Source organism: Cetorhinus maximus, chromosome 12 (assembly GCF_964194155.1).
Source record: "Cetorhinus maximus chromosome 12, sCetMax3.hap1.1, whole genome shotgun sequence".
Classification (NCBI taxonomy): Eukaryota; Metazoa; Chordata; class Chondrichthyes; order Lamniformes; family Cetorhinidae; genus Cetorhinus; species Cetorhinus maximus.
Window position 1 is genome coordinate 91503199 of NC_135890.1, and position 16961 is coordinate 91520159.

Below are 16961 nucleotides of genomic sequence, written 5' to 3' on the forward strand. Positions count from 1 at the left end.
TGTTTACAAAAATAAATTCATCTTGTGCAGCTTATGCAAAGTTGCCTATATTTTTTGCAAGTGAAATTATCTTGCACCATGAAGTCATATTTAAAATGATGCTAGTTTAATTTTTATATGTAGATGTTGAGAAAGCTGGGTATCAAACAATGCCTGGTTAAATATTTAACCATACATTTTTTAACTGTTATGCATGTGCAAAGGATCAAACCATTTCCTATCTTGTGTCCATTATTACATTAAGCAAATTTTTAATTATTCAATTTATCTTTTTGAAGTTTTCAGTTGCAGTGCAGTTAGAAACCTCTTGAGGAAGATTGAATTATCTTTCTGGCAGAGAAAGCTTTACCCCTGGTTTTGGAAGTGTCAGGCAGGGAGGAAGCAAGGTTCAAATAAAACTGTCCTCTGTTACTACCTTCACAGCAGCACCCAGTAGCAACTCGAGGTCATGTTGTCTGATGCAATCAAGTTTGGCAGTAGGGAAATCTTCCTTGATATTTTGCACAGTCTTGGATCCTCCTATTATCTGGCGGCTGACTGAAACTGAAGGGAAGGAAATTCCTCAATTTTCGGGTAGTAACTTGAGAAAATTGGAAGCTGTGGTCTCCATAATCACGTTATAGTTTATGAAAATTTCCAGTTTTCCTCTCAGCTGCATCAGCACAGCATTAGCTTTCATATGTAAGCTGACAGCATCCAGTTCTAGATCACTGCTACCACTCCACACTCTTCTACTGTTGCTAAATAATCAGACAGTTATCTGACATTCAGTAATGGATGAGCAGAAATTTCCTCCAATTAAATGTTGGGAAGACTGACGCCATTGTTTTGGGTTCCCGCTCTAAATGCCATTCTGTAGCTACCGAGTCCATCTCTCTCTCCCTCGCAGCTCCCAGAGACTAAAACAGCCTGTTTGCAAGCTTGATGTCATATTTGACTACAAGAGGAGCTTCCAATCATATATCAGCGCCATCACAAAGACCACCTATTCTATCTTCGAACCATCACTCAACTACATCCCTGCTCATCTGTTGAAAGCTTCATTCATGCCTTTGTTACCTCTAGACTTGACTATTCAAGCATATTCCTGGCTGGTCTCCCACATTCTGCCCTCCATACACTTGAAGTCAGTCAAAACTCTGCTGATAATGTCCTTGCACCATCCTATGGACTTATCACCCCTGTGCTCGCTGTCCTAGATTGGTGCCTTCATTGTAAAAAATTGTAAAACAAAAACAGTATAAGCTATCTCCAAAGGGCAAGTCTGTTTACATAAAAAGACAAGGAACTAAGCCTTCACACTGGGCTCTTCAAACTTTAGGCGGGCATCTCATGCTGTGTGGAAAAGTCACCAGTGAAGTGGGCAGTGACAGACTAATCACAGTCTGTCTAACGATCGTTATTTAACAACTATTTCGATTTCTTAGAACTAAGTGTGCTTTGAGGATATGTTTAAAAAGAGGTTCAGTTGCAATGGTTTGCTAAAATATTTTGTATCCGCATTAGTGCCAGCACTCATCAGCACTCATCTAATTCTGCAGCTCCCTGAATTTAATTGCTCCATCATTGGTAGCTATGACTTCATCTGCCTTGGCCCTAAGCTCTGAAACCTCGTTAAAACCTATCTCTTTGGTCAAACTTTTGGCCATCAGCCCTAACCTTACCTTTTGTGGCTCAGTGACTAATGTTTGCTTTATAACATTCCTGTGAAGTGCCTTGGGATGTCATATTACATTAAAGTTGTTATATAAATATAAGATGTTTCCCAGGTCTTGGAGCGAATTTCTGTAAACCGGGCATTTTGTTGCAACAGAGACGATAGAAGGCTTTCTAACCTCCCTGAACATAAGGTCATGTTTCCTTTATAAATAAAGAAAAGTCACTGTACATTGAAGAGATTAGCTAGCAACTGTAAACTACAATTACCTGTTTTTTGCATCAAGCTTCAATAATTTCACAAAGTACTTGGGGTTTGATGAAGAAGGGAGTAAAGTATTGTCGTCTTGGCTTCAAATTAGCCAGCAGGGTTTTAATAAAGTACCTGTCCATAGTTCCAGGTTTCCTTTTGAATGTAGTTTTAACTAGACGATTAACTCAACTGCACAAAACAATGTTTTGAATGATTGTAAAGGTTCAAAGCTCATTTACAATGCTAGAGTTCCTAAATGACAGCTTCAACAAATGTCAGAGCAGAATATATTCATCATAGGTGGTTGGTTCAGTCAACTTTGGGCATAATCTATCAGTATCCATCTTGTGAAACTCAAATTTAAATTTAATGCTATTTGCAGACTCTGGCACTAATGCGGATACAAAATATTTTAGCAAACCATTGCAACTGAACCTCTTTTTAAACATATCCTCAAAGCACACTTAGTTCTAAGAAATCGAAATAGTTGTTAAATAATGATCGTTAGACAAACTGTGATTAGTCTGTCACTGCCCACTTCACTGGTGACTTTTCCACACGGTATAAGATGCCCGCCTAAAGTTTGAAGGGTCCAGTGTTTAGGCTTAGTTCCTTGTCTTTTTATGTAAATAGACTTGCCCTTTGGAGATAGCTTATACTGTTTTTGTTTTACAATCAACAAGCCCATAGAAGTTATATAGAGTAGACAATTAAGGAGTTTCTACTCTCATTCACTAGATGGTGAGTTTCTAGTTCTGCTTAGCAGGAAGAACGTTTGAAGGGAGGCAGTTTCTTACAGAAGGGGAACATTCCAAAAGCATCTAGCAACCAGAAAGAATGAATTTGGAAAAAGCTTATGATTGGATAGCCTGCGCTTATTGGAAATGGTAATGGTATTTTTTTAAATCAGCTTGTTAAGGTGACCTGTACAGCATTATCACATCTTTGTTGATATCGTCTGAATACCAATGAGTAATCAGCAGAAAGCAATAAAATAATGCACTGTAACATCTCCAGTTCAGAAATCCATTGTTTGGAAACACCAGTTGACCAGAAATGTTTTGAGCAGACACATGTTCCCACAACGTCATTGGTATCATTTTAGTACAGTACTCTGGGAGTGGAAACTTGGAAGATACAATATTTGGTTCAGTAAAACTATTTTTATTACTGTTTATAACATTTTATTACTGTTTTATGCTTCAGGTAAAATATTTATATCTACAATGTTTTCCAGTTCACATGCTTGTGGTTAGGTGTCCTAACATCATTCTTTAAACTCAAAATTCTGAAATCCAGAAATGACTTGGCCCCAAGCATCCCAGCCTGGAGACATTACCACGTATATTTACAGTAATTCAGCAATTAAAGCATCAATTTAGTATCTTAGGCAAATTGTCTTGGAAAAGTTTTGAATATTAATACCCATCATAAATCAAGTTTGTTAGAATGAATATGCCCTAAATCCAATGTGTTCTGACCAAACCTGCTGGTGTCAGAAGGATGTATGTATTTGAATAACGAATACGAACGTATAAAATAGGTAATCTTTACATCTCCATTATACAGGGGGAGAGACCATCATAAATTGACTGGTAAACATAATATGTACTCTTTGGCTAAAAAGGAAACTAATCCTTCTTTCAGGATGAAGAAGGACAACATAGTTTGGAATGTATCCAAGCCAATCAGATCTTTCCCAGAAAACAGCTAATTAGAGAAGAAGAAAACCTCCAGGTACAGAAGAAAAATGTGGATTTTATTGGAAGTACTGTAGACTTTCAGCCAGTTTTCCATTTACAAATGAGGTATTCTGATCATTCCCATGGTAAATGATGATCTGCTTAACCAACCTCCATTTATCAGAATCAGGTGTCCAAATCATATGCTCCAAAATGATACTAAGATCAACCTCAGACTCATGTTGGTTGGTGCTTGGTGCTTCATCTCCTATTGGTACTGATTTGGATGGATGCTTACAACGAAATGAAAGCGTTGCATTTATATAGTGCCTTTCATGATGTTGATGTCCCAAAGGAAGACAACACCTTGATAGTGAAGCATTTTTTCAATGCTGTACTGCAGTGTTGGTCTAGGTTTTGTGTTCAAATGTGGAGTGGGACTTGAACCCACAACCTTCAGAGTCAGGTGAGTGTGCTACCAGTGAACCGCAGCAGACACATCAGGATCAACTGGTAAGGGTTTCCTAACTAGAATCTCCCTGTACTGACTCTGCCTCCTGCCCAAACCCCACCCCAAGTTGAAAATACTGCTTTTATTGTATGGAATTCCTGAAGTACCAGACTATTGAATGTTAGTGTTTTATGTAGGTTTTGGGAGTCACTGTCTGCCTGACTTCACAGAAGTTTGAGTACTCTACACAACAGAGCTAGTTTCTTTTTTTAAATTCCCATCTGAACTGCACCAGTGTGCCTGCCATGTATTTGATGGATGAGCCAAGATTACATCAGCAAATTTCTCTATAACTAAATGGGATATTAGTTTGTATAATTTGTTTATTCTTGACTTAATTTGCATAATAACTGCTTCCCAATTACTTAACATTTTAGGTTCCTTTTCCTGAGCTTCATGGAGAAAGTACAGAATACATAGGACGTGCCGAGGATGCAGTTATTGCTTTGTCTAACTACAGATTGCACATCAAATTTAAGGAAACAGTTGTGAATGTAAGTGTTGAAAGAATTTTTGAATTATCAACAGCTGACCAAGTGAGTTTTATTGGATTTGGATTTTTTGAATCTGGTACGAGTTACAAAATTTGTTTTCTCTGTTGGGTAATTCATGCAAATAATAAACTAGTTTTGAGTTTTTACAAGAAAAGCTTTATTATAGAGGGGTGTGCATGTGTGAAAGCAAGATGAAAAATGGTGAGTCTATAATTTTTGTAGTGATCAGGATGCAAATGCATGGGAGGTTTGAGTGCGCTTTACAGTAAAATTGTCCAACCTTTTGGAGTAGCATGATTACATCTTTGTGGCCCAACAAATAAATAGGATGTGTCTGAGTAAATCACTTTGAATCAGACAGACTTATGATTAAAAGGTACATTGAATTTCCAATCTATTATGCATTTCCTGAAATCTTTGACCATGTCATCTACCTAATTTTTGCTTCTGTCCCTGTTTCTTTACCTAACTGTTCTCTTTCCCTCTCCCTACACTTTCTTTCCTGCCCCTCTTCCGTGCACTTTTCCATGTCCCTTCCCGGTGTTCTCACTCGGGTTCTTTTATCAACATTCCCTACTCTCATCACATCTGCTTGCACCCCCTCCCCCACATTGACAATCTTCTTCCCACCCTCAACTATCACACCTTCCTTGCGCTCTATGCTCACTCTCCTCAATCTCACTTTCCCCTGTGCAGTCTTATTCTCAAACTCATTCCCCATTCTTGTGCACCCTTTTCTTTTCCCTTAATCTTTTGCCTTCTGTTCTGATTCTTTCCGCCTAGAATTGCAGAAACAAGTAGTAGTATTGGTACATAGGCAAGCAGGTGAGTTAGAGACAGCAACATCAAGTTGTAAATGAGCAAATTACAACACAGCTCAGCTCTTTATTGTGTTGATTTAAAAGCAGTAGCATCAGGATTTGGGTGGTTCAGTGGGCTAGGGCAGCAGCATCATTAACCAATTTGTCTGGAACATCATGAGAAAAGATGTTTGCTGGAGTTGGAGTCCAAGAGGCTGGTTAGCAATTATCTGGAAAAGGGAGAGCACTGCAGTCTTTTGAGGTAATAGAAGTGATACAATTTTTTGGTCCGGCCATTGAGCCCTGCTTAGTCTATTTCTTTCAAGATCAGTTGGCTAAGCGTTGATTACAAACTACCTTCACATTCCCAGCCCCACCACAGATAGATAGGTGAGCATTACTAAGGAAAAGTACTAACTTCTAGAAATACCCCTGAAAGAAACTGTTGATCTTCCAGTAGGGCATTGTTAGACTAACAGTGCTGTGAGCTGTGTGGTGGGAGCATATTGCATTGACGCTGTCGTCATCCTCCTATCAGCGTCATTGTACTACTCCTTCAGACAAGGCATATAGATTTGTGGACTTCTAAGGATGGTGCTGCTGGGAGTGGGAAGTAGTTAACCCCGTGAAGAAAGCTGGCAATGCTATATATTTTTTTGAAATCTTTAATTTTATAACCCCAATTGAAAAACCTGTCTGCAGGTTTTGCAGCAGTAAGCAATTTAGGCTAAAGCACTCACCTTCACTCTCTGATCAATGACTGTACACAAGGGGGGACCAGTTAAGAAGTGCTCCACGGCCTGGGTAAAATTGAGAAGTAGCAGAATTTGGCCATTGGATTGCACGTTTCTGCTGTACAAAATTCTGCAAATACTGTAACTCGGCTGCATGCTCTAATTAGTACATGGAGAACTTGGAAGAGTTAAGGATGACTGTTGGAGGATTTTATCTTTCAATCACATAACTGGAAAAATGTTTGCATTCGAGACTACTCTATTGGGTTTAGTCCAAACAGAGGATATGCATTGCTCTGTTAAATGAAAATACAGAATGGAGGTATTTTAACTTTCTGAATTCTACTTTATAACTTGCAGAGCAAAGAGATTTAGCTTTTCTGTTTTGTTTCTGGTTTCCTGTATAGAATATTTATCAAAATACCTCTTGTGAAATGACAGTAAGTATGATTTCTTTAAGTAATCCTTGCATCGTTGATCAAAATGTTATAGCATAATGCTGACAGTGCATTGTGGCATTGCAAACCTTCATGCACGATTGAGTTAAATTGTGATTTTTAACCTAACATTGCACAGTAATGATAATAGAATTTCCTGAAGCAGTGTTGTAACTAGGCCTTTTTAGTGTATTGGTAGCAATGTACTACAGGGAAAAGTCAAACTTAATCAACGTGCTTTAATGTTCTATGATTCTTATTATTCATTCTAACTGAGACCCCATCAATGACTAGCACTATTACTTCATCCTACTGTTATACAACTCAATGTTCTCTGCAGAAACGATTCAAGTTTGGGACAGTAAAATCTATACCTTGTATTGCTGCATGAATTAAACATTTCAATGGACATAATATCAAAATATTAGTGCCCATTATTATGCTTTACTGGAATCCTAACAACACTGCTGAAGGATTTGTAACCTTTTATCATACTAATTAAGAATATCACTGCTATAATGCAGTTAAGAATAAGATTATGCTGCAAACTAATACCTGTTTCCACTTAAAACTGATTTCCTAACTAAATTGATTTATGCCAGTAATATATCTTAATTGAGTGGCTATAATTGAAAATGTATTAAGCTAGTTTCAAAATTCTCTTACACTTCATTTTTGTTCCATCACTATCAGATGTTCCCTTACCAGCTGCATTAAGCTAAAAGCATGGACAGTCTGAGCCATGGAATCAGTTGCTTGTTTTTTTTTTGCACTGCCTGTCTCAGCACTCCTGAATTAATGATGCATGTTCCATATGGCTACTTTGCTGCTCTTGAATGGGCTTTTGATAAGTGAGAGTATGTTTTGTTATCTAGTAGGAGAATTAAATAGTTCTAGTATTTAAATGAACCTCTGTTATTGTAATACAAAGCATGAAAGGGTCCTTCCCATGTTTTCCCTACTTCATCAGCTTCAATACTTTTTTAAAAACTCAATTTCTCGCCTTAAAGTGGTAAAGCATTCTGGAGTAATGTTACATGGGAACCAGCAACTATATGGGATCTTTTCATAGTGGCTTACGAGTTCCATTTGTGCTGCATATTTGTGAGACTACGGTGAACGTTGTTGAGCAGTTCAACAGTAGGGGGCAATCCTGATCTTGTCCTCATCTAATGTTAATCCATGCACTTCCCAGCAGTCTCTGGATGGCAACCAGATACTAGAATCCTGGTTTATTTTAATCCTCCCTTTCTTCTCCCGCCCCTCCCACCCCTCACCCAAAAAGATCTTGCTTCCCATTCTCAGTAAAGTGCTAGGACACTGATGACATTCATTATGCCCTCGCTGACGCTGAGACTAAGACCGACTAATTTATCATACACAAAGGATCAAACTTAGAACCTCCCTGGTCTGTGTGACTCAGTATTACTACTTAGCACACTTGATCATTAAGCCTTGCTAAAAGCTTTTTATTGATTAAAAGAAGCATACCCATTTTGTGCATTTCTTTAAGTTATTATTCTATAGGTCCTTCACCCTCATCCAGCATTTTATCCTACAGCCTAGGGGTGAGATCCTCAATTTCTCCAATTGATCTTTGTCAAACAATGTGATTCTAATATCTCATCCCTCAGAAACATAGAATATTACATTTAGAAACATACCTCAGAGTTGGTGACATTTTTCTTTAAATGCTAATAAATTTGAATCTGAGATTGAAATTTTGGATTTTGCAGTTGAAAATTTTACAGCTGATCTATATGGATGGTGGCTGTGGCTTAGTCAAAGCACGCAAGCCTCTGAGTCATAAGGCTGTGGTTGAGACCCCACTCCAGATATGTGAGCACATAACCTAGGCTGACACTTCAGTGCAGTACTGAGTGAGTACTGTAGTGGCACATGTGTGATGTTTCCAATGATATGTTAAACCAATGCCCTGTTTGCACTCTGATGGATGTATAAGATCCCATGACACTTCTGAAAGAAGCACAGATGATTTTTCCAGTTGCCCGGAACAATGTTTACCCTTTGACCAATGACACCAAAAACCAATTATCTGCTCATTTATCTCATTGCTGTTTGAGAGAACTTGCTGTGTGCAAATTACCTGATGCATTTGCCCAAGTTAGAACCAAGTTTCTACTCTTCAAAAATAGATAATTGGTTGTGAAGTTCTTTGAGATACCTTGAGCTTGTGAAAGGCACTTTATAAAAGCAAGTTTGTTTTATTTTTTCTCTTGTATTGCTTTCAGAGGGAATTTTTCAGGACCTGTTCAGATCTTGGATACTGTCAATGATCTGTTGACGTAGTGGACCAAATTCCACAGTAGCTTTGTAACCGATTACTGTTAATCTACCTGGCCACTGTATGTTCCTTGAAAAATCATATTTTGTCTGGTTCATTCTCACGATACTCCATGCCTTTAAAGGGAAAAGGTTAATGGAAGAAAATGAGCATGCTTCTTTTAGCCAAACACAAAGGCTCCCTTGTGTGTGGAAAACCACTTTGCTCAATGCACAAATAGGTTGTTGAGCAGCCAGGCTGTAACTAGGAAGAGACACCATCCCTGCCTTTTATGGTAGGGCTGATTTGCTTTTATGTTGTCTTTGGGGAGGTACTGACTCCACTGTATCCACAGAACCTGCCTTTTGAAGAATGCATCATCTCTGGAAGCACCAGCGTGCTTCCTTCTATTTAACTATTTACACTCAGTTAACCAGAATCTGAATTGATTTTCTTTGCCTTGCATAATAAAGAGCAATATGGTCAACAGTTACAATACATAGTAAGATTAATTAACACGGTATACTTGGTGTGGGATAGAAGCTCCACCGAAAAAATAGTAACGTTGCAATTAAACCTTCTATAACCAAAATGTGAATTCTTTTGAACAAATGGGTCAAAATAAAACCTCTTTCCTCACAAGAAAAACAGTGATATGGGAGATCTGACTGAACTGGCAATTACTTCCAAAGCAGGGTAAGGGTGCACTGATTCCAGCATTTAGCAGTTGCTGGGTGTGCAAGCCCTGGTTAGGAGATGAACTGTTGTGCTTTAAATGGGGTCAGCATTCAAGATGCTTTACATTGTCTTTGTAACAGGCTTAGTTGACAAGTTTATGCTTGGAGACTTCTTAGTCTCTATCAAATGTGCCAGATGTTGGCAAGTTCAACCCTACTGCCAAGTTAAGTATTTGTGACAACTTTGGCTATCAAGTGGCACATACTCAACAATAACCTGCTCACTGATGCTCAGTTTGGTTCCAGCAAAGCCACTCGGCTCCTGACCTCAATACAGACTCGGTCCAAACATGGACAAAAGAGAAAGAGATGAGGTGAGAGTGACTGCTCTTGACATCAAGGCAGCATTTGTGGCATCAAGGAGCCCTAGCATAACTGGAGTCAATGTGAATCAGGGGGAAACTCCCCACTGGTTGGAGTCATACCTTGCATCAAAGAAGGTGGTTGTGGTTGTTGGAGGTTAATCATCTCAGCCCCAGGACATCACTGTAGGAGCTCCTCAGAGTAGTGTCCTAGGCCCAATCATTTTCAATTGCTTCATCAATGACCTTCCCTCCATCATAAGGTCAGAAGTGGGGATGTTTGCTGATAGCACCATTTGCGACAACTCCGATACTGAAGCAGTATGTCCATAAGCAGCATTCAGGTTTGGGCTGATAAGAGTAATATTCATGCCAGGCAATGACCATCTCTAACAAGAGAGAATCTGTCCATCTCACCTTGACATTCAATGGCATTACAATCACTGAATCCCTCACTATCAACATCCTGGGAGTTAGCATTGACCAGAAACTGAATTGGACCAGTCATATAAATACTGTGGCTACAAGAACAGGTCTGAGGCTGGAAATTCCATGGAGAGTAATTCACCACCTGCCTCCCCAAAGCCTGTCTAACATCTAAAAGGCACAAGTCAGGAATGTGATTGAATACTCTCCACTTGCCTGGATGATTGCAATTCCAACAACACTCGAGAAGCTCAACACCATCCAGGAGAAAGCAGCCTGGATTGACACTCACCCTCCACCTTCAACATCTCCTTCCATCTCTGATGCACAGTGGCAGCAGTGTGTATCATCTAGAAGACACATTGCAGCAACTCACCAAGGTGCCTTCAACAACACCTTCCAAACCCATGAACTCTACCACCTGGAAAGACGAAGGTAGCAGATGCATGGGAAGACCACCACCTTCAAGTTTCCCTCCAAGCCCCACACTATCCTGACTTGGAACTATATTACTGTTCCTTCACTGTCACTGGGTGAAAATCCTGGAACTCCCTCCCTCACAGCACTGCAGAGTACCTGCATCATGTGGATTACAGCGGTTCAAGATGGTGGCTCATCTCCACCTTCTCGAGGGCAATTAGGGATGGGCAATAAAAATGCTGGCCGAGCCAGCAATGACCACGTTCTGTGAAAGAATTTTTTAAAAAGAAATCATTGTCCAAGGTAAACTCCTATTAGAACTTGGAACCCCCTTGTTATTTTAGCCTCAGAAAACTGTTAATAGTATCAGAGCTAGACATTTGTAGCTGTCCTGTATGTTGATTCAACATGTTCTTTGATGTAATAGGCAATATTTGCTTGAGCCTGAAATATATGGTCTTTCAATATAGTGTTTTTCCTGTCTATTGGGGAGAACAGGAGTTTAAAGACAGTCTGATACTATTTTCAGTATAGCAATACAGCAAAATGAATAATTTATAGCTTCAACAATGTTACATTGCATTCACTATGTAAATGAAATTACATTTCAGTTCATAAAAGGCACAGCCCTGCAAAGAGAAGTTGACTTTTAAACAGAACACTTGGGCAAATAATAACACTTGATTGAGACAAGGTTCTGTATATTACATACACCTTTAATGAATTCGAAATCTGGTTCTTCTCATTTGTTCTTTCGACAGCTCTGTTTAGAGAAGCTTTTGGATCACAAAAGGTTTAATTGTGACATAACATTGATAACCACAAAGGAAATAGGACACTCGTGGTTTTGTGCCAACTGAATGTTTGTTTATTTCAGCACACTGGATTTGTTGTGGGAAAGCAATTATACTACCAACTTTACATAGTAGCATTCAATTACTTTACAACATTAAGTGGCTCATGTGAATGGAGCTTTTTAAAGAATTTAGTTAAAATTCATTCCAGTTCAGTTATGTCAGTTTATAATACCAAATGGATCAGATATTTCATTGTTTAATTTACCAAAATGGAAAAGTCATGCTTACTTTTGAAATAGTTGTCTTCACCTTTTAAACAATTAGCAGTAAGAGAGATACAAGCAGAACGCAAACCGTTAATTTGAAGAGTGAATTTTCTCCTGTGTTGAAATAAGATGCCTAATTCTATAAGTCCTTCAGTGAGTATTATGGATAGCATCCTAAAAATTACTGACTTATAGAATTTTGTAACTATATTGATGACCCCATCATGAGTCTATAGTCCATTGATGTTCCAAAAGTTACGTGCAATCACAGTCCATTTAGAAACTGGCCGAAAACATATAACATGTGCAACTTAATTGAACCTAAAATAAATCCCTCTACGTTTGCATATATTCCTGGATCACTTAAAGTCTAAAATATAGTGCACATTTGAATAAATTACTTGACTCTTTTGCTCCATCTCTATCACACATTTCCTCTGAAGTTGAACATACACAAATTCACTTTAATTTGCCATTTAGTCTTGGTTTCAATGGAATATGGCATTTTAAGCCTTTATATCTGGAAAAAAATTCTAGACATCTTTTGAAGTTAGTTTGGTCCTTTCAAGACTGTTCAAAATTAGTTGGAAGGTCTGGGATTGAAACTAAAAGTCATGTCAAGTATTCTGTGGAAATCCAAAAGGATAAATATTTTTGCACTATTAAGATTATGTATGCCAATGGTATTCATTCTTTATACTTGTGAGGATTAAAATACAATGGAACACTGAAATCAAGTGGGAAAAATCAGTGGAGGCAGTGAGAGGGAATGAAGACATAGGAGTTCATGTTCACAAAGTAGTTTTGTTCTCCATTCACATGCAGACAATATAAATTGAGCCACTTCAACACAGCTGAATTGTGCTGAATTTCTCTCCATATAAATCTTTTAAATGTAACCCTCCTTGCACATACATGTTTCTTGCTCTTGTTTCTTAAGCATTTTGCCAGATTTATATAGAGGTTGTGCACAAGACATTTGTATGTGCCTGCAAAATGTATGAACTGCATCAGAAATATAGGTACATTATTCAAAACCCAACTGTCCAAAAATTAAACATTTTTCTCTCTGAAGATCTGGTGCAGCTCCCTGAACAGACTAAGTGCGGGAATGAAGAGGCCATTCTCTGGCTAATCCCAGAGGACAGAATCAATGAGAGTTGTGCACACACAGGATCTTAGTGCTTCAGTTAGTAAAGGCAATCAATAAATAAGCCTAGGCTCAATACCTGATCTATACTAAACTACCTGATCTTTCTAGGGCATTGTTATAGGAATGATACAACTGCCCCCAGGACCCCTGACAATAGAGCATAAATTCAGCCAGAGTTCTGTAGTATCTGTGCCCTGGTCTGCATTTCCAGGGAGGGATGAATTGAATATTTTTGTGGTGAGAAGCAAATGTCTTGAGAGATTTTGATGTCAGGAGAAAACAGCTCTAATGGTCTTTTCACAAAACAAATATATATGCAAGTTCTTTCCTTCTATATCAGTCTGTCATTTCAACTACCTGACAGTGTTTCAGCACATTTCTTTAAATCTCCAGGATTAAACTCTCAATTGGTGACAGCCTGGTGTTTAGAACTATGGTTACATCCTTTCCATGTTTAACGGTAACTTCCATCTAAACAATGTTAGAATGAGATGGGAGAGGGTGACCAATCATTCACACAAGCTGCCTATTCCACCGGTGCGTAATCCAAAATCCTGGAAAATCTGGCACGGTCTTGGTCCCAAGGGTGCTGGAATTTTGACATCAGACCTATAATGTTAAATATTCTGAAGAGTGAGCAATTCATGGGTTTTTTTTGCATGTAAGAATATTTAATTGGTTGTACATGCTTAATTATATTTCAATGATATAAATGTACAAGTAGTTGGTTTCCTATGAATATGTGCATTTTATGCTGCATGATTAAAGTTATGTATTATTTATTGCTTATTTGACATTTTCATAACGATTTTAACAGAAATGCAAATGTCTGGTTTGAAAAGTCTTGAATTGCACACTTAATATAAAAATAATAGGAACTAACTATTTTAGCATTAGTGTGACCATCTGCCAAATAGTCTCACTAGTGAAAGCTTTGATTTTTATGATATAAACAAGTACAAATTAACTTCTGGTAGCCGATAGCTACTTAAAAGAAGTTAGTGTTGATGTAACAGAAATAGTAGTCCACATCTTAAACAATATTTTAACATGATTAAAATGTTAGAAAAGATGGCATGTTTAAATATTCATGTGTATGCTTGTTTTATTTCTGTACAAAGATGGATGGTTGTTTTTGTAATGTGTTTTTTCCACCATATGTTTGGATTTATATGCAAGATGCTTACCCAAATACCATTTATTCCTCTATTTAGTCATTCAAGTTCTGGATCTAAAAGTATACATGTACTTAGTCAGCTCCCCAGTATCATAATGAGACTTTTCATGTACATGGCTTACTATCTTTCAGTCCCTCCCTAACAGCACTGTGGGTGTACCTACACCACATGGACTGCATCGGTTCATGAAGGCAGCTCACCACCACCTTCTCGAGGGCAATTAGGGATGGGCAATAAATGCTAGCCTAGCCAGCGACGCCCACATCCCGTGAAAGAAAAAAGTATTTTTCCTCTCAGTGACAGCTTGATTGTTGTAAGTGTCCATAAGTAAGGTACCAAAAAATGCATGAAAATGCTGCAAGGTCCCATAGATTTCCCAATAACTAAAGACTTACTTTCTGGATTCAACCCTTTTAAAATTCAGGCATTCTTGTATGTGACAAATTTACTACTAAAGGCATTTCTAAAGGAGTTGCATGCCAGTGTTAACTTGGAGGACGAGCATGTTTCCAACTTTAATGTGCTTCATTTGTGTTAACATGATTACAAAGTAGAAAACCAATAAAATATTTCAAAAAAACTCACTGGTCGAAAGTTTAAAAAATGTAAATTTAGCGTCATAAGTTTGTTTTTTTTGACAGGAGGTTTTAAAATTGCATCAGTATTGCTAAAAATTTACATTCAATTAGTTTTATACAATTCTTATTTCACTTCTGCTCCTGGACTACTTCAATTATAAGGTGAGTTTCATCTCAACTTTAACAATTTTGTCAGTCATAGAAGCACTGTATCTGATGGTTGTAGATTAACAGCACACAAACTTCCTTGGGTCATCAGGATTAATAAGTAATAGAATAAAATTTGAAACACAATAATGCATAACAAATAGACAATATTCTTGTAATCTGTTCTACTGAGTGGGGGAATTAAGCTTGGTAATCGCATTATGGACCTTAACCCTTCAAGGTTTCTCATTTAAAATACACAATGTGGGTGGTTGTGGGTGACCCTGTAAATTTAGTAATGCTTTTTGTCCTACTTGAGCTTAAAAGCTATGTTGAAAAGTCTCCAATTCAGAGAAATAATATTATAAAATCCCTTCTGGCATTTTTCTAAATAGTTATTTGTCAATAATACCGGTTTATGAAATACTAGGCAGTAAACCAGGTTTGGGATTCAGCTGGTGATGTAGCATTTTACCACAAACACAAGGAATAAAGCTTTTTACCCTCAAATCCTGTAATATGATAGAATTTTATGTTGAGTTTGAAAGTGATTTGATTAAGTCTGAGACTAGGATCCTAAATCTAAACATAAACTATGTAGGTGAGGTAAATTGGCTAAGGTAGATTGGGAAGCTAGATTAAAAGATGTGATGATAGACAAGCAATGGCTAGCATTTAAAGAATTAATGCATAATTTGTGCCAAATATGCATTTCTTTAAGGCACAGAAACCCCCATGGTTCAACCGTGGTTAACGAGGAGTTAAAATAACATTAGGTCAAAGGAAGAAAATTATAATACCAAAAAGCAAAAAGAGTAGTAAACTTGAAGATTGGGATGATTTTAAAACTCAGCAAAGGAGGACCAAGGAATTGATGATAGAGAATAGTAGACCAGCAAGAGACATAGAAAACTGTAAATGTTTCTATATGTTTAGAAATAGGAAGAGCTTAGAGAAAGTAAACAGGCCCATTAGAGGCAAAGACACGTGAAATTATAATGGGGAATGAGGAAATAGTAGAGATCAGATAAATACTTAGTCTTCTAATTTCAATGCAGATAAACAAAAACATGCTGTAAATAATGGGGAACCAAAGGTCCATTGAGAATGAGGAACTTGAAGAAATCATTATGCGTAAAGAAATATTACTGGAAAAATATAATTGGACTAAGTAGGGAAATATCCCCAGACCGGACAACCTGCATCCTAGGGTTTTAAAAGAGGGATCTGTAGAGAAAGTGGATGTATTGGGTTTGATTTTCCAGAATTCCTTAGGTTCTAGAATAGTTTCCAAAGATTGGGAAGTAGCAAGCATTACTTCTGTTTAAGAAAGGAGGAAGAGAGGAAATGGAAAATATAGTTAGGTAGACTAAATTATTCAATTTATTATTAGGGAACATGGTAACAGAACCCTTAAATCAAAATGTGATTAAGCAGAATCAGCATGGATTTATGAAAAGGAAATCATTTGACTGACAACTCTGGAGGGTTTTTTGAGATGTAACTAGTAAGGTAGATAAGGGAGAACTCAGTGGATGTAGCCTTTGGATTTTCAAAAACATTTGATAAGGTGCTACACAAGGTTATTACACAAAATTAGGACTCGGGACTGGGATAAAATATTAGCATGGATTGAGGATTTGAAAACAGAATAGGAATAAATCGGGCATTTTTGGGTTGGCAGGCTGTAAGTAGTGGGGTACTGCAATGATCAGTACTTGGGTTTGAGATGAGGGGACTGAGTGTAAAAGCTAGTCATTAATATAGATTGTAACACATCCAAATTTGCCGACAATACTAAATAAGGTGGCAAGGAGGATGCAAAGAGGCTGCAGCAGGATATAGGCAGGTTAGGTGAGTGAGCAAGAACATAGGAATTGGAATACAATATGGTTGCAGTGTGAAGTTAAATGGAAAAGCCGAATATTTTTGAATGGTGGGAGACTGGGAAATATTTGCATTTGGAGAATTCTGGCTGTCCTTGTACATGAATCACAATAAGTTAACAAGTTGATATAGCAAGCAATTCATAGACTCATAGACATCTACAGCACAGAAGGAGGCCATTTGGCCCATCGTGTCCACACTGGTCAACAAAGATCTGAC

The 16961-nt window shown here is 37.8% G+C and overlaps 1 protein-coding gene across 12 annotated transcripts in view; it reads left to right on the plus strand.

The window, feature by feature from the left end:
* Positions 1-16961, plus strand: part of mtmr3 (myotubularin related protein 3) — a 100966-nt gene that overhangs the window by 35808 nt on the left and 48197 nt on the right. For 9 of the 12 annotated variants that reach the window (XR_013578192.1, XM_078554094.1, XM_078554085.1 and 6 more), the window contains 3 exons: positions 3557-3646; positions 4480-4596; positions 6538-6570. Coding sequence is in view for 11 of the 12 variants with exons in the window: in XM_078554094.1 (XP_078410220.1) it covers positions 3557-3646; positions 4480-4596; positions 6538-6570 (240 nt within the window). In the remaining variant the exon portion in view is untranslated. The remainder of the gene's footprint in view (positions 1-3556; positions 3647-4479; positions 4597-6537; positions 6571-16961) is intronic. The other 3 variants (XM_078554090.1, XM_078554091.1, XM_078554095.1) reach the window with 1 other exon arrangement.